The sequence below is a fragment of the Pongo abelii genome, chromosome 4 (assembly GCF_028885655.2).
Source record: "Pongo abelii isolate AG06213 chromosome 4, NHGRI_mPonAbe1-v2.0_pri, whole genome shotgun sequence".
In the NCBI taxonomy this organism is placed as follows: Eukaryota; Metazoa; Chordata; class Mammalia; order Primates; family Hominidae; genus Pongo; species Pongo abelii.
Genome location: NC_071989.2, coordinates 131,349,311 through 131,367,360, shown reverse-complemented (window position 1 = coordinate 131,367,360; position 18,050 = coordinate 131,349,311). Strand labels below are relative to the sequence as shown.

The 18,050-nt window shown below is 47.2% G+C and overlaps 1 protein-coding gene across 1 annotated transcript in view; it reads right to left on the bottom strand.

The window, feature by feature from the left end:
• PRDM6 (PR/SET domain 6) overlaps positions 1-16,199 on the bottom strand; it is a 105,447-nt gene extending 89,248 nt beyond the window's left edge. Inside the window, exons 1-3 of the mRNA XM_024247295.3 lie at positions 15,921-16,199; positions 14,840-15,440; positions 5,410-5,717 (exon numbers count right to left, since the gene is read on the bottom strand). Of these exons, the coding sequence (XP_024103063.2) occupies positions 5,410-5,717; positions 14,840-15,425 (894 nt within the window). The 5' untranslated portion in view covers positions 15,426-15,440; positions 15,921-16,199. The remainder of the gene's footprint in view (positions 1-5,409; positions 5,718-14,839; positions 15,441-15,920) is intronic.
• Between the last annotated feature and the right edge of the window lie 1,851 nt (positions 16,200-18,050).

Here is an 18,050-nt window from a genome sequence, read left to right as displayed (position 1 = left end):
ACTTCCATCAGATCACTTGCTGCCAGGCAGTGACTGGGGAGGGCAGGTTTCATTTACCCACTAACCTCTGAGATACTGATTTCTCTTTTTATACCTTACTTTTAAGTCAGTGTGGGAAAAGAAAAAAAATTACATGGTATAAGAAAATATGCATTTATGGACCAGTAAATATTTGTGAATTATTTTCTTCATATTGACAAAATGCTATTGATAAAAGAAGCAATTTGTAAAAATAGATAAACTGAACTAACGAGAAAAATAATCCTGTGGATACAGAACTCATCAGTCTTTATAAAATATTTGCAGCTAAAGCACTGTAGTGTCACATGCATGTTGGGATTAAACCTCACTGATGTGAGAATGTCCAAATGGCTGTTATAATTTTTTTTAAAGCAGAATTATTCTCGGACTTAGAAAACCAAGGGTGGCACTGTGCAGCATGATACATAAACCAAAAGGACCAGAACTTTAAATGGACATTTTCAAAGCAACTTAAAGTACTAAGTTTTGACTTTTAACACAATGCTGGAAACCATTCCAAGAGGTGGCAGATGGTTTTACAGTTTATGTAAAACTACAAAATGCTCACACTCTATCAAATGGGCACCACTATAAAAGACATCTTCAAATCAAATGAGGCAAAGCCAGAGAGATACAGCAGCTGTTACTCTGCATAATTTAAAACATAATAGTAGCATTACTATGGCTTATTTTTAAGGACAAATTATTTGAACTTCACAAATTTGACATAATCAAAACCAAACTGACAGGCAGACTACTATATTAAATGATAAATTGCTGAAAAACATGATTTTTACTTCAATATAACTGCGACAGCCACATAATTCTATCCCCTAGTGTCTTGGTGAATCACGCCAAAATGAGCCAAAGTCTATAAAGCAGAATATGGAATATATAATTACAGTACTATCACTGGGACAACTTTTAAATGATTCTAATTTAATTGAAAATGATTAATTTAAAATAATTTTTTCAACATCTAAATACATATAAGTGGGTACAGTACTGTATATGTGAAATTGAGTCATTTATAGAAACATACATAACATATTTAAAATATGAAATCAATTCATTTTCTTCTAGAACCAATTACCTATGATTGGCTTTGAAATACAAACATTTAGCAATGTGTAATATATTTTTAATATTGGTTTTCATTAATATATTTTGACTTAAGCTAAGCAGTAATGATGAAAAATAGACCATTTGCTTAACAGCAAAACTCTTATTAAATCTAAAATATTATGGCACAAAACCAAATCACAAAAAGGCTCACATTATGTCATCCCCCTTGATTTTCTGAAGAAAAATAATGAAGGTTTCCACACAGTGCAAATGAAAACGAGACACTCAAATTTACTCAGGCAAAGAGAAGACAGGTTCTGTAAAATTAAAGCCCTTTCTAGTATCTTAACTGTATTACTAACAAGTCACTACATTATTTCAATTAGCAGGATAATTTTTCTAGGGTGAAAATAAGTGCAATTTATTTTGTCATTCTTGCCAAAATTTCTTGTCAAGTCAGACACTGAGTTGAAAGGCCTGAGTAATTCTAGCCTCTCTTAAACTGTAACCTTATTTTAAACTTCCGTATTTTATTCCAGTAGAATTTTAAGTATACACTGGGTACATTCCTCAGGTCCAGTCATATTAAATTCTGATGTTAAGCAGAAAGAGGAAACCATGTGCAACTAGATTAATTTATCTCAAGGGAAAGGGGGCACATTAATAATTGAGATAATGTTTTCATAAATGTTGGAATCAAATGTACCTTTTCACTTCTTTATTGGAAAACACATTAGGATAAAATTATCTCATTCTCATCAATAAGACCTAATTGCTGAGAAAGATTGTTTTCGTTGGAAAACATTGAGAAAGATTTTATTTCATATTATGTCCAAATAGCTAGAAATGTATCATGCATCCAAGTCTTGGAATAAATATATATAACCAAGGCAAGTCATTGTCTGATGCACCCTGTAATGTTTTGTTTTAAAGTATCTGAATTTATTATTGTTTAAAAAACACATTAAAATTCTGATTCTAAAAGAAACTGGCAAAAATAAATGACTAATTATTTGGCTTTTAGCTTGTAATCTTCTTAAACTATAAAAAATAAAAAATTACCTTGGCTTATTGCAAAAAAAGAAAAAAAACTCTCTTGGAATTTCCCATAAATACCCAGAAGAGTCAAAATGTATTGAATATAATGAAATGATATTTAACTTCCTTTAAATTGCTGTATTTTGAAGAACTATGATTATACACAAAGAAAACATTAACTAAAAAAATGATTGCATGCTTACAAACCAAACAAGCTCTCCATCGCTGATGTATATTAAATAACAAAAAGTCATTTTTCTACAAAGAAAATAGAGCTTTTAATGATTAAATAAAAGGAGTAACTAAGGTGAATCTGATTGTTTCTGTAATAAGCCTTCATGTGTATAATAAAGTACAACCATATTAAAAACAATGAACTGTAAACTGAAACAAAAATCCATCATCTACTTGGAAACAGTGACGGGAAAAGATTAGCAATCCATTTATTGTACTGAAATAAAGATAAGTAACCCTGGTAAGATCCATCAGGACCTCAGTATTGAACTTGAAATAAAAAGATATTTCTTCATCAGCAAATGACTTGAAAAAATGTGAGGAAGAGAAATTATTACAGTTGCCTTTTAAAATAAAATAACCATGATTCAACTGCTTTTAATTTTTTTAATACACTTTGTTGGCTTGCTATTCTGGAAGACATCTAAAAGAATAAGTTTTTGCAATGGATAATTATTACATGAGTCATTAAACAATTATTGCCAAACGTTTCCGATAGACCTACAATGTATTCTACTTACTGATTCTAATATGAATAATATGATGATTTTTTAAATTTCAGAAGAAAATTTAGCTTTGAAAGAAAGAACTAAAATTTAAGGAACAATCTAACATTTGGAATATTGTATTATAAATGTAACAATTCAAACAGTCATGTTTCATAAAAATAAATCATAATGCTTAAAAATTTCAAACTCATACTCTATATCTTAAAAATCATTATGCTAATAAAAATCTGAAACCTATTTTATAAAGTAAGTATTTTATTTTACAAATGGATATTGGCACTGAGTTACCTGGCCCCAGTTAGTCGCATTTCACGTGATCTCCCAGGAGACTGACACATTTTGTATGGCTGAAGTTCTAAAATCCCTTCAATTCCCAAATGTACTTTATTCTAACTGTTGTTACAGATAATTAAAAAAATAGATTATGTCCTGAATTTAGGAATTGGATCCTGTAGATCATCCAAGCATACACCCAGCAAGTCTTTTTTCTAACAGAGAACCAAGTCTAAGAACCATCCCAGCACACTCAACTCACATGCCCTGAACAATAGATAAAATTCACTTTATATCTACTGAAGTATCAAGAAAAAGAAAAACACTGACTAAATTCCCCAGTCTCTTTACTACAACAAAATTTTAACTTCATCAAGTACAAGTAAAAGTAGAAAAGCAAGGTTTCATAGTTGTCAGTGTTAATATGCATTGTTATAGTCTATATGTGTAGTGGCCTCCTGCCAACATCCCAATCATTCGAAGCCTTCTGGGGGGGAAAAATCACACAATGAACTATGAGATTTTTTTTTCATGTTTATGTCTTTGTCCCCTGGCACTCTAAAAATAGATAGGCATCAAAGGGCAATATAATAGTGTTCAGTTTTAACATTTTCAGGTAGAGTAAATTTGTACTATTGAACAATTGCTGTACGATTTTCTTAGAAAAATATTGGCAGACCTTTATCTATATGATATTAGAGTTCCTAATAACACCACTGGAACATGAGAAGTACCTAAAAGTGTTTTATAAACTTTAAACCACATTGGAGGTTACAATTAATTAGTCAGAAACAAAAACCAAAATGTTTCCAAACCAAATGCTTTGAGTCGGGGCACTCCAGCAGATAACTATAGGGTAGGTAGTTCATTGGCTTCCACGTCCTCATTTTGGGCTGCTGGGCTGTAGACTCAGACACTCAGCTCCTCCTCCATTAAAAGAGGCTTTGCAGACATAGGCCTCAGGACCCCATCCCCAACAGTCACGGGAGGGTTCTGGATACGAGGTCTGTTTTTCACATTGTATCTCCACGGCCTAATATAGTGCTGGCCAGAGTGGGCACTCATCAAAAATTTGACTGGATTAATGAGTCCCATGAGCTTTATTTAGTGAATATAAGGCAGCTCACGTGAAAAAGATCATTTTGACAGGCCAGCAAGCCAAGTACGAGAGGCAATCTCTTGCAGAAATGATGCATTAATGGAGCCCAGGGGTTCATGTCAACTTGACCCCTGGCATTTAAGAAACTTTATTTTCTAGCTTTTCCCACTTTATTATACCACTTGCCCAGTTAGTCAGATTTACATATTGTTTAAGGGTATGACTTCTGGCATCTTGTATTACATAAGCAACTTTCCGTGGATGGAGGTGGCTAAGATTGGTAGGGGGATGACCTAATGATAAGCATCTATCTCTTCAGAAGTGAACCTCAATAATCCACCATGACATTTTGGGAGAAACCTCAGGCTGACATTTTTCAAATAGGTTATTTTTAAATAATTGCTTCAGGTAAGATTGTGCCATTAAAGTATTATCCTCAATTGGGTTACACCAAAGTGCTCACAGTGTTCCCAGGTTTTGATTTTCCATCTTGATGAAGATTACATAATTTCCGTTCGTCAGAGAAGCAGCAGAATTTGCGATTTCTGATTCCCAATATAATTTGCTTATTTTGGGCCCTTTGATTCCCAATATAATTTGCTTACTTTGGGCCCTTTGAAAGTTGTGAAACATGTGATCTCTCACGTTCAACATTAACAAAATTGTTTTTATCTGAGAAAAGGGGCCAGCCTCTCCTTCCTCCCCTCTATGCTTCTGTTCCTTTCTGCTCACTACACAAAAACACACTGGAAGTGCTTGGAATGGGACATAAAGGTCACCCAGCTCAAACATTCTAATGCCCACCCTCCTCTGCTCCATCTCCTCAGCTGTTTTCTCTTTTTCTCAAAATTCAGAGAGACCAACGGTCGAATCCATTCCAGCTGGAATGGAGGCAGGTTAAGGTGATTCTGTCTTCAGACACCTGTAGGCTGTTTCCCTGGCTGGGTTGCTATTGTGTCAGTCCCAGCTCTGTCAGTCTCCTTACTGCAGGTGCTTCAGACACCAGGCATCTACAGGACCAGAGAAATCTATTCTCCGCTACCCTCTGGGGGCCAAGGGAGGCTCTCTTCGCAGTTGCCACCGCCAAAGGCCAGGTTCCCTGCCAGCCAAGGCTCCCTGCTGGCCAAGGCTCCTGCTCGGTGAGGAGGCGCTGTGCAGCCGGCCACTTACCTCCCAGAGGTGCTGCGTGTTCCTCACGGCGCCTGCCTGCACCTTCTCTGGGGACAAAAGCACGCCTTGGAAAGGTCCAATCCAGGTGCCTTGCTGGATCCTCTGCGCCGCGCAGATGCCGTAGGCCAGGCCGGGCACAGTACTGGTGCAGAGGCACACCTCGCGAGGCAGGTCCCGCAGCCACTCCGGCAGCTCCGGCGGGGGCGCGGCGGCCGCAGCGCTGCTGGTGCCCACAAGCCGGCGCAGCGAGTGCAGTGGCCCATGCATAGGGCACTCGCCGTTGCGGTTGTCCGCGCACATGTCGCAACCTGCGGGAGACAAGGAGGAGGAAGGGAAGGGAGCGAGTTAATCCGGCCGCTCCGAGCGGCCCATCTTTGAGTAAACTCCCGAGACAACAGCATCACCGCCCGCCTGGGTAAGCCACCTTTGAGGAAGGTGATGCCTTGGGGGCACCGAAGCAACTCAGAGGAGGAGGAGAAGAGAACCCGCGCCGCTCCCTTGGAATTCGCCGCACCCAGATCTGCCTGGTACCGGGCCAGGACTCTAGGCTCCCCAAAAAGCCTTCGGATCTGGGTGCAGATAGCATGTCCGCTCTCCACGGAACCGACAGTTCCAGGCTTCTTCTTCCCGTTTCAGTCTCTCTGCATCTCTCCCTCTGTCTCTCTTTCTCTCTCTCTTCCCTACTGTCTCTCGTTCCTTCTGACCCTCTCGCCCATTCCTGAGGTTTCTATCTGGAGTTTCAGGATGTGTTTATCCTTGTATTGCGGAAAAATAAGCCCGTCTCTTGCCCAATCTGCTATCTCGAAGAGATTCTATACTGGTCGTCTGGGTATTTAGCTTTCCTCTTTTTACAATTACACAGGAGACGATTTAAAATCACCAGACGGGGCGGGGTGGGAGAGACGACCAGTCTATCGCGGGTGCCATTCGCACTTCCTTCGACCCAGAGACTCGGAGGCTTCCTCGACTGCCTCCCAAACGCCACGCGACAGGGCAGAGCAAGCCTGCAGCCCAGTAGAGCAGGAGCCGCAGCCCCAGGACTCCAAGGGCGCGCCCGAACTGGGGTCCCTCAAGCGACCAGTCAGTTCTCCCTCCAGGCACTGAAGCAGGGCGGGGACAGGTAGGGCGGAGTGGGGGACGGGGGTGCTGTTCTGGAGAATTTGGTGTGCACGCTCTCCCTAGACGCCGGAAATAAACGAATAGCAAATTTAACGATCAGCGTAATTGTTAGAGAAGGGACCAACTCCTGCCCAGACGGCTGTTCTCCAGGCTAAATGCGATTCTGTTGTGCTATACAATGGGTGAAGCTGTAGATAAAGCTGTCTCTCTCCGACACTCTCCAAAGCAGCCTGCGCGAGAGGGACCCCCACCCTCCGGGCCGGGCAGTAGTGGGCGCCCAGTATCCCTCCACTCGAACTGGGCTGGAAGGGGGCAGGCGGCCACGGGAAATAGAGCCTGTGGCGACTGCGCTGTCGGATCGCAGCGCCCTCCGGGTTATTAATGGGCCTGGAGGAGCCGCCGTGTCTGCGCCTCAGCGCGGAGGGCCTGCCCCGAGAAGGTGGCCTCGGCGCCCGCCGCGCGACCCAGCCTCCTTGGCCCAGCTTCCCTGAGGAGCCACGGCGACCCCGCGCAAGTGTCAGGCTTATGGCACTGAGCCTGACACCTGGCGAGTCCCGCCTGGCAGACACGGTGAAAGCTGGCCACGGTGAAAGCGCGGGGCGGCGGGTGGCCCTCGGGGCACCCGGGTACCTGCCGCCAGCCTTCGCCGCAGCCAGGCCTGGTGGATCACCCTGGATGTGCCCTATCTGCGCTGAAACGGCCGAAATGCCCAAGAAACTTGTGAGTCTGTACAAAACGTTTGTGTCAGGAACACCTAATCGCAACCCAACATGGTAAGGGAGCCCTCGATTTGCCATTTGCTTCACAGCAAAGGAGAGCTGACTATGTAAGCCTCCTGTCTCACTCGAGGGGGCTCTACCCAGCCAAACCTTCGCCTCAGTCAGCAGCTACTCCTCCATTCCTCCCAAGAGAGCTGGAAGAATGAGGGCTGCAAGCTTCTCAGAAATGTCCCCAGACCTCTGAGGTGAAAAGCAACAACTTATTTCAGAAAGTAGAGAAGTGTCCATGCCGCTGGGCCTCCCTCGCACAAAGGCCCTCTTCTGTCCCTCCTCTGCCAGCAACACAAACTATTGTTAAAATTCTTCCAGACTCTGCTTTTGACCCCAGGGCCTGGATGGGAGTATTCTCACACTTATCCATATGTCAACCCCTCTGAAACACACACGCTTCACACACCCTCTCAAGCTTATTGATTGTGAAAATAAAAACTTCAAGACATTTTGGGAATTACATGAAAGACAATAAACACAATTACAGTGCATACCATGTGTCAGACACCTGTCTAGAACCAACAACCAACATATTATCTAAGTATCATGATTCCCATTCTGCAGATAAAGCAATTCCCAAGCACTATTATCTCCACCAAGAACAAGAAGCTAGAAAGTGGCAGAGAAAAGATTCACAGTCAAGGCTGCCTGACTGCAAGGCCTCTAAACCCAGAGATTTTTAAAAGACTAATGAAAGCTGGGAGAATTTAACATTCAAACTCATGACTCAATTGAATTGAAATATTTCACTGAAGTAACTTTGGGGGCCATGAAAATTGCTGTAGCATGATTGAGTTATAGAGGTTTCTCTCTTTCCCACACTCTTGTGTTTTTGGACATTAAAGTAAGAGATTGGATAGGAAAATACATAGATAATGTCTATAATTTTGAATGTTACTGTCTGACTTCAGAGACAGCCTTTCAGCACCTTTGCAAAAATAGCTAAAAGCAAATGACAATAAGCAAAGGCAATATGCCCATGGAAATAGAAATAAGTCACTCCAGGGAGTTGCTTAACTGATTTTTTTTTTTCTGCTTTACTCAATGATGCAAATGGTGAGAAGTAAGAGTGTTTAGTTTTCATTCCCTAGCAGCCTGTACCAGAGATAGTCAACTTCCAACATGCTTCTCCATACGTGTCATCCCATCAACAACATCAGCATAGGTACCAACTCCAGCCACTACATCCATAGACAAAAAGCACACTTCTAATATTTGTAATGCTTGATAATAAAACTGTGGCTAAGGCCTTTCTCCAAGAAGTCCTCTAAAGCCGCCTTCAACTTATTGTTTCATTTGTCTCCATAAAGAGTTGAAAAACTTAATAGCATTATGCTACTATTAAGAGTGAAAAACTGAGGCTCTCCCAATATCTAGAAGACTATCTGTGTGTTAGGTCCACAGCAGGCTAGACAAAGTCAATCAACTTTAATTAGTCCACCCAACAGGGGTCTTCTTAATTTGTGAACCACTTCATGCTATATCAAAATACTCTGCCAGAAAAGTTGACCAACTGCCATCAAGATACAGGTTATATTCCAATGTTATTTTTTAATACACAAAATACCCCCAGCTGAAACATTTGGGTTCTAACTTATGTCTGAGTCTCAGGGTAGCTTGAGGATATTAAAAACAAGTAACATTTCTTGGGATTGACAAATATGCTCAAGAAGACAAACATTCTAGCAGAGTATAAACACCTACATGAAAAGGTGTGAAAGAGAAGCAGGCTATATGAGAGGGCCAAACTATGTATAAATGTATATAATATATGTCATTATATTATATATACACACACAGAGCATTCCAGGCCAAGCAATACATAATACAACTACTTAGGTTCCTAACAAGGAAGCAAGTAAATGTTCATACTTTCTCTTAAAATCAGGGGAAGAGTTTTTGTATAAGTTTATAATTGTTATTCATAAATAATTTTTTACATTTGTGAGAGATACTTTCATATGCTCTAAGCAACACACTTTGAAATGCCATTTTAGCATTAGGTAATATAAGAGACCATGGTTCCTCTTCTATCTTGAATAAATCTGTCAATGCTCCTGTCTAAGGGTCTCTGAGTAAAGGAAGGTGCTGTCTTTAGGTTACAGACTTGTTCGCCTACTGGCATCAGAAGGCCAGGCCAAGTGCAGTTAAGAGCAGACTTTCACTCTTCATTTCCTATCCTTCTGTATTGTTTCAATGTCTTTAAAGTGCAATAGATCTTTACAATATATCTATTTTAAGGTAAAGGCGGCAAAGCAGGCCATGGTTTTCTTTTCTGGAATTTCATTTCTCGTTCTAGGAAAGGTGAAATATAAAACGCTTCCGGGCTTTTGGTGTGTGGAGAGGCCAACAGTCATGTGTAGGCGCGCGGGGAGTGCGCGCTACACCACATCTTCACTCCCCAATACCTGCCCGAGGCCTTCGTTGGCTCTCACCCGCCCTGTATATAGGAAACCAAGGAGTAGGTGAAAAGCCTGCTTCCCCGCCTGGACGCTACTACCCACCCCGGCTGTAAATCCTCCCCTACCGCCGCCAAGGTCGCGGCCCTCAGTCTCGCAGGCCGAGACCTGAGGGGCCGGCGCCCATCGATCCCAGCCCGGCGACGAGGACCCAGGAGTGCCGCCTGCTGGCAGTGCCGCGTGCGCCCTAGGCGGGGAGGGGCGTGGGGGCTGGGAAGCCGGGCAGAGGGCGGGCAGGCAGAGCATCCGGGCCCGAACCTCCCGCGTGGGGTTCACGCCCCCGGGGCTCCAGCCTGCGGTCCCCCCACTGCCTTCTCGAGGTATAGGCTAGATGCGATGGCTGAAAAGAAGTGATGGGCGGGGTGGCGCGCCCAGGCCTCAGCGCCGAAGGCTGAGTTTTGAAGGTCCCACCCCGCTCCTGCCCACGAAAGGCTCTCTTTTGACGTGAGGCGTGGCCCCCGACACCACCCACGATCCGACGTCCCTACTGCACCCCGCCACCCACCTGGCCCTCCTCCTCTACCCGGCAGGGGTCTTCCAAGCCCCGGGAGCAGGTCTAGAAGCAGATCCAGAGGCGAGGCAGGTTTGCCTGGCCGCCGGAAGGGGAGCCAATTGATTTCAGTCTCGATCCTGCGGGGCGGCCCAGCTCCTGGAAATTCTCTCAGGAACTCTCCCTCTACGCGAGTTTAAAGCTCCCCGCGAATCGCAAAAGCTCTGGGCGTTCTCTGCCCTGCCTGGCTGCAGGCTTGACCCTGGGACCAAGAGGGAGAGACAAAAGGAAGAGGGCAAGAAGGTGGGAGGGAGAAAATGTGGGTCTTACTTGTCTTCCGATGACTGTATTAATAAATTAAATGGGAGCGCCAGTTTGTGAGGGTGAGAGAATATTGCGCAGAGATAAACCTCGCCGGCCCCTGCCCCTGCGAGGCTGCCATATACAATGCGGAGATGATGAATAGGAGCCGCGAGAGGAGATCGAAGCGGGTCTGGGCTGGCTCCACTCTCTCCTACAAAACTATAGGGCAATTAATTGTGGCTTGTCCCCTCATCCTTCATCTCCTGGTGGCACATATCGATGGAGATTACTGCTGATGGACCATTTTATCACCTTGAATAAACAGTCGCCACCTCTTCTAACCTCAATCTAATATATGGCTCTATGTTCGGTTTCAGGGCGCTAGATAACGAAAGATGTAAAATAGCTAAATCATGTGTGTTACGGGATGAGGCTGGGCTTGCACACACGCGCGAGAGAGAGAGAGGGAGAGAGAAACACAAAAGCCCACGCACTGAAGCCAAAGCTCCCTCCCACCCGGACCAGGTCTGCAATCTAAGGCTCTCGCTGGTCTTTGATAGAGGAGGCGCAGGGCAGAAGGGGCGCAGTGGATGTTCCTCGGTTGCACAAAAAGCCTACTGGTGTGCCATTGGGCTCGAAGTTGCCCAAACAGGACCCGCGTTTTCCACGTGGGTGCGAAGGGATTAGGGAAGGTCAGAAAACACTCTCCCTCCTTTACCTCTTTCCTTGATCCCTTAGCAAGCAACCGGACAAACAAGTGTTAGGCCCAGACTCCCTTTTCTCTCCCGAGCCCCTCTCTCTAAACCCTTGGAAAGCCTGGCGTTCCCAACAAGGAAGCCTCAAGCCCCGCTCCCACACCCATTCACACACCGGCGCTGTTTCCAGCACTGTTCCCTGCGCAGGAGGGTTCCAGTAAATCGGGAGGGGACAGAGACCCCTCCCCCAACTGGGGAATTTGCAAAGTGGTCCAACTCTCCCCCGAGACACCCAAAGTGGCTCAGTTCCCGCCTCCCTCCCAGGTCCTAGGGAAGCACATCTTTACAAAAAAGGCATGAAAAACTAATGGGCTGTGCTGAGAGAACAGCCTGGATGCTCCTCAGAAACGCCAGAAGCGCCCTGTGACTGTCTCTCTCTACTTTTCAAGAGCAGGCAACGCACCAGCTCCCAGAACCCGGGAAGAGGCCACTCCGATGGAGCCTGACTAAATCAATGGCTTCAGGCAGCCCAGCAGCAAATGAAGCCAGTAATATTAGACGGGGAAGGAAGGGCCCCATCCCCCATTTATATCGCAAGAGGCACCACTTGATTTTTAAGAGAAGGCAGCAGCAGCAGCAGCAGCAAAGCATTCAGACCTTCGGTGGAAAGTGTACTTCAGTCACAGGGTAAATTGATACGGAGTTAGGAATATACTGGAAAAGCTCACCCGGGTAGCTTGCAGTTTCTGCTATTTTAAAATCTTTTAGAACGAAAGAGAACTACAAGCCCCATCACTGTGACATTTGCCATAGATGCCAATAAAGTTTCAAGGTGAAACTAGTGTTCCTAAGTTCTTTTCTTACAGAGCAATGATATGTATTGCTGATCCTAGGCAAAAAGTTACTTTGCTAAAGGGAAGGGAGAAGTAAGGAGGCACCCCCGCATCCCGCCCTTTTTATTTTGCCTTGTGAGAAAAAGAGAAAACAACTCAATACCTATCCTTTTAAGTACGAAGTGACAAAATGAAGCAATGCTAAGTGGTCACTTCACAGAATTCTTTTAGAGGGAGATGGCAAAAAAACTAAAAGAAAAACTAGGGAAATCTATACATGATAAATTAATAGGAGCTTCCCTCTGCCTCCACCCTTCCTTTCACTCCACCCCCACTCACATACAACTCGAGAATGAGGAGAAGCTTCTGTTTTTCACAGCCTTTCAATAACCATTATGCCAACTTCCCCTGCCAAAGGAAATGAGTTTCCCAGTATTTGCATTTCTGACTTGTTTTAAGCCCCTACTTAGATTAAACTCAATCACGTTTCATCTTTGTAAAAGTACATCCCATGGCTTCAAATGAGTGCCTAAGCTTGCTTGTCCAGAGAAGTTCCTGGAAGAATGGGAGATCTCGTCTCCCAGCATTACACAGCGCTATCTCAGCTTTCTATTTTCTTTCTCAATTGCCCTTTAATTAGTGAGCAACGTGGGGTGTAACTCTAATAGGACAATCTAATTTTCTTTCCCTTCTGTCTTTTCCCCTGCACTTCACACACTGAAACAATCCAGTTGGCTCAAAAGGAGATACCAGAAGATTAACACAATATAAATCATTTAAATAAAATTGTAATTTATTTTCTCCAACCAGAGAAAAAAGTTATCCAGGCAATAAACTGGTTCAATACCCATATATTAATTAGGAATCTATCCTAATTCTTTCTCGGATTAGTCTGTTTTCTCTGGTGAAAACGTATTAATTTTCCAGACTGCATTGTAAACAGTACAGGAGCTCAGCACACAGCCAGGGATTTGGGGTGTACTGCTGGTGACTTCTCTAGCATATATTTAATTCAGAAGTACAGTTGCAAGATTGATGAAGCATTCTCAGCCTGCAATGGTTATATTTCACTTAGCAGTAAGACGTACCTTTTCCAAGGCAGTTTAAAAATCTTTTTATTTCATAATTTAAAATACTTGCTTCAAAAACACACATTCAAGAAATTCAGTAGGAGATAAGTATTTTTTGAAATCTATTGGGAGAGTATAATTTTGTAAAACTTTCTGAAACTCTGAAATACAAGACTTCTCAACTGCACAGCAAAATTAAGAGTTGAAACCACTATTTTAAGCCAGTGCTTTACTCTCAAACTTTATAAAGAAAAAAGTAAATACGATTGCCCTTTTTGTTGGTAATTATTATTCCATCACAGCTATGTCCAACATAATGAAAATATTCATAGACCTCAACCACGAGGCAGTTGCCCAGTGGCTTTTTTCATCAAATCAACGACTTAGGGAATCCTTTAAAAAGCTATAACTGAACTTATTTTGCTTTTACAACGAATTAAGAAGTTCACAGAGCGGTAAACATTTTGCAAGAAGCAACTTATTCAAAATCGAATAAAAATAAATGTTTTAAATTAACTTTACTCATACAGAAGCCAGACGAAGGAATGAGACGAAGAAAATAGCTGAATGAATGCTGATCTTTCAAATCCTGTATTGCTTTCAATATGACGCCTTAACACACTTTAATGTTATCTCCAGAAGTCTCTGGGAGCACGTTTAACACTCCCAACACAGTATAGGTGTAAACACAGTATAACTTCTGAAATTATCAAAAAGAAGCAGGTATAAAGCAGTACATATTGCTTGATCTTCATTTAGAGTTTTGCTTCAAAACCGCCAAATGGAACTGTACTTGTGATAAGCGTTTCAAATTATGAATATAGAAACCGAAGCTACAGGAATTCTGATGTTTAGTTAGGCATTTGCTATTAACTTGGAGGAAGAGGAGAGTAAGCGTCTTTTACTAAATTACAGTCACCCTAATTTCTAAAAATAAATACATAAACCAACATGGGTTATGAATGTTTGCGGGGTCAAAGGTGCGCGGATAAAGCGGGATCAGCGGAATCGGAGGAGAACAGAAATTTTCTTCTCAGTAAGTAGCAGTCATTTTTTTTTCTTTTCCTTCTTTTTAAATGAATAGTAGATCTAAGAATACTGCCTGACTTCAAGGAAAAACGGACTCAGTTTCATCCAAAATTCCTACTCCAGTGAGACCTGGCCAGCGAACAGCTCCCGGCCGGTTCCCACACAACCCCGACGCCCGAAAATGACCCCTCCAGAGGTGGGGTGGAGAGTAGCAAAAACAAGCCCTGGTCTGCGTGCTCCCCAGAAACGCTGAGGGTCCCTCCCTCGTCCCGGCTAAGGCCAGGCAGGGCCTGTCCCAGACACCCCCTGTCACACGCTGCCAGTATCCGCCTGGCCCCGGGCACTGTCCGGCGGGAGGGCAGAGGTCTGTTAGGCCGGGTCCAAGGTAGACTCCGGCCCCAAACACTTGGGACTGTGAAGCAGGTGAGGAGAGGGAGAGAGAGGGAACCCCAAAGTGCCACTGGCCGTCCCATCCGTTCTCTTTCCTTCTCCAACGCCAGAAAACTTTTGTCACAGAGATCGGGGAGGCGCGGGCCAGCGGCCAGGACCAGCTGCTCCCCCCCGGCCCCGTGTCACTCCTATCCGTCTCGCTTCCCTGACAGGCGCCCGCGCCCGCCGGCGCCGGCGCCCCGGGAGACAGCGCGCGGGCTGCGGCTACGTACGGTTGTTGGGGTCGCTGGTGTGCTGGTTGAGCGGGATGATCTCCATGCGCTGCTGGCCATACAGGTAATAGTCCAGCTCCTCTGCGCTGCAGCGGAAGCGCGGGGCGCCCCGGCCATCCCCGCCGCCGCCGCCACCGCACTTGGCGGGCCCGGGGCCGGAGGTGGCGCCAAGGCACAGTTCCTTGGGGGCCAGCGGCTCGGCGGCGACGGCAGCGGCGGCTAGAGGCGCGAACACCGGCAGCTGCGACACCGGCAGGGCCGAGAGACCAGCCAGCGCGGCAGCAGCGGCTGCAGCAGCGCAGGAGGAGGCGGAGGAGGCGGAGGTGGAGGAGGAAGCTGGGGTGGACGAGGCGGAGGAGAGAGAGGCGGGCCGCGGGCGCAGGCTGTCAGGCTGAGGCTCAGCGCGCTCCGGGAGCGGCGGGGGCGGCGGCGGCTGAAGAGGCTGCTGCGCGGTCAGGGGACCCGCGGCGCCGCTGCCCTTGAGCGGGCCGGCGCCGCCGTGAGGGAAGAGTTGCTGCCAGTGCTGCAGGTAGGCTGGGTCCACTTTGAGGAAGGCCGAACCGCCGGGGTCTCCGGGCTTCAGCATGTCCGGCGCCTCGAACTGGGGGCAGAGGGCAGGGAAGAGGGGGCGCGTGAGCTGGGCGAAAGGGGCCGGGAAGAGGGCCGCTGGGACTCTGGAGAAAAGTGCCCGAGCCGGTGGTTCAGCCGGCGGCCGCCCGGTTCCGCGGCTCCCTCTTCCCAACTTCGCTTGGGCGCAAAGTTTACTCCAAAGCTGCGGCGCCGCACAGAGGGAGCTGTGTGCACCCTGCTCTGCCTCCCCGATCACAGCGTCCAGCTCCCATCCAGCAATGCTGGGGCCCGACAGGAGGGCGCTGCCCCGTAGAACTCGGCTGCAGGATGCAGCCCCCGCCCTCAGCCAGCACCCGGAGCCGACCCGAGCCAGGGTGGCGCAGCGCCCGAGCCGCGTTGGCCTCAGGCGCCAGGAGGCAGAACAGTCTCGCCCCCCGCCCCCAACCTAGGACCACCAACCTTTCTATCTACCAAGCCCTAGACTCTAAGTTCCAGACGAGCCTCACCTTACCTGAAAACTCGGTGCTGTCGGTGGGTGCGTGCGGGTGTCTCGGTGAGCGTGCGGGTGCGCGAGAGTGTGCGCCCTGGGTGCGCTACATGCCCCTGAGCAGCGCGGGAGGAGAGTCCTAGAGATTGTGCCGCCTGGAACCCTCCCGACCTGCGAGCGAGAAAATCGGGAGGCCCGCGGAGGGCGCGAGAGCGCGGGGGGACCTGGGCGCCCGACTCAACCGCCGTGGGCTGCTGCGCTTGGCCGCTGCCGAGTCCTGGCTCCTTGGCTCCACGCTCTGGCAGCCTCCCGGCTGGACACGTGGGTTTTACGACAGCACAAAATACGAGAGAGAGAGAGTGTGTGTGTGTGTGTGTGTGTGTGAGAGAGAGAGAGAGAGACGGGGGGGGGGGGGGGGAGAGAGAGAGAGAGAGAGAGAGAGAGAGAACGGAGGGGGGAGGGGAGGCAGGCCAGAAGAAGAGGAGGGGAGAGGGAAGAAGGAAGTTCTAACTCGGCCCGACCCACACCGCCAGAGCGCCTTTCCCGCACAAACTCCTCCGCCCTCCCATCCCCCGTTTTTTTTGGCGTGACGTCTCCCGCTAGCCTGTTGTCTCTTTCTGCCCATGATATGTCTTTTCTGGGTCCCAGCTCAGTGCCCTGATCTTGAAAGCAGTGGAAACGCGGGAACCGGAATGCATCTCCGCACATGCTGTGGTGTCCGCGCTGGAGCAAGCCCGCGCCGCCAGTACCGGGTTTGCGCTTTTGCCCGGCTCAGTTTTTCCGGGAGTGCTTCTGGGTGCCAGAGTCCACTCGCCCGCCACGCAACCTCTAACATAAATCCTCCGGGGAGAAAAGTTGGGGGCGGAGCTGGACGGGTTGCGCGCTGCAGTGAAACCCTCTGTCTGCAGCCCAGGAGGGAGGCTTGTCGGTGCAGGGAGGCGTGGGACCGAGGGTCCTGGGACCGAGAGCGGCTGGTCCTGGAGGGACTCAAGCTTGGCCGTGGGGCTGGGAGGCGGCTGCAATAGAGTCTGCACACCACCCAGCGCTCTGCTGATCCCCTCTCGGGTTGTCTTCTGGAGGGCTCTTTCCCTCTCCTTGTTGGGGCCCGCAGACAAGTATCCAGTGTTACATCTGGTGGCACAACTGCTCCGGGACACGGGCGAGGCTGTTTGCAGTCAGCTGCCTGCGGCTGCCCCAGGAGGTCTCGCATAGGTTTCTCTACCCAAAACCTGGTGTTAGAGGGGCAGGGTGGGAGTGCAGCCCCACCTCCACCATGCCCTCTCCCCAGACTTTGTGCCAGGGCAGCCCTTCGATGCAGTCTCGCATCCACGAATTAGGCACTTGCCCCCCAGCTCTTCCTGGCATTTTCGGTAGTAGATGGTAGAGGGCACAGGTAGGGTGTGTGAAATTGACCGATTCAGGAGGTACTTTCCCATCGCCGGGGTTCTGGCCATACCGCAAAGAAAAAAAACGGCATTTATCTTTCTCCAAACAACCTAACTTATTTAGCACTTGCCAGTCTGAACAATTAATAGCCATTCTTTCCTGATTTCTGCTTGTTTCTTTTTCTTTTCCCACCACTCAAGTTGTCTGAGCCTGGGAAACGTGCTGTTTAGACTTCATCCGGGTCTCATTCAGGATGCTTCGATGTTGGTTGGAACAGAGTTAGAACGAAAATGTTTTGACTGGCGTCGTTATGACAAGGTCATCCGTCATTGTTGGATAGATTGATAGCACCCAAGTTTAAGGCAGACACCACGAGGGAAAACCCACGGCGCTGTGGTCCCGGAGGCTAACCAGGCAGTGTCCGCAGACCTCCAGCAACTCCATCGGGAGGAGAGGATGAAGTTCCAGGCCCGTTTCAATTAATCTGCTCGCAGAACTGCCGAAGAATGGCTTGTCGGGCCACGGGAGAAGAAACAAATGCTCTTTCTCACACTCTCCTGGTTCATTTCTGAGAAACCAGGACACTCCTCTGTTCCCTGGGAGAGACAGTGATCTCCAGGGATGGAAGTCCGGACTCCGCGGGGTCCCGTCATCTGCCTTCTTGTTTCTGCCCAAACCCAGCTACTCCCAAGCGCTTGGTCCCCAAGACTGGAAGTCCCAAAGAACCTACCTCTACTTGTCCCAACCCCGCCTCCCCCCTACCCCTTC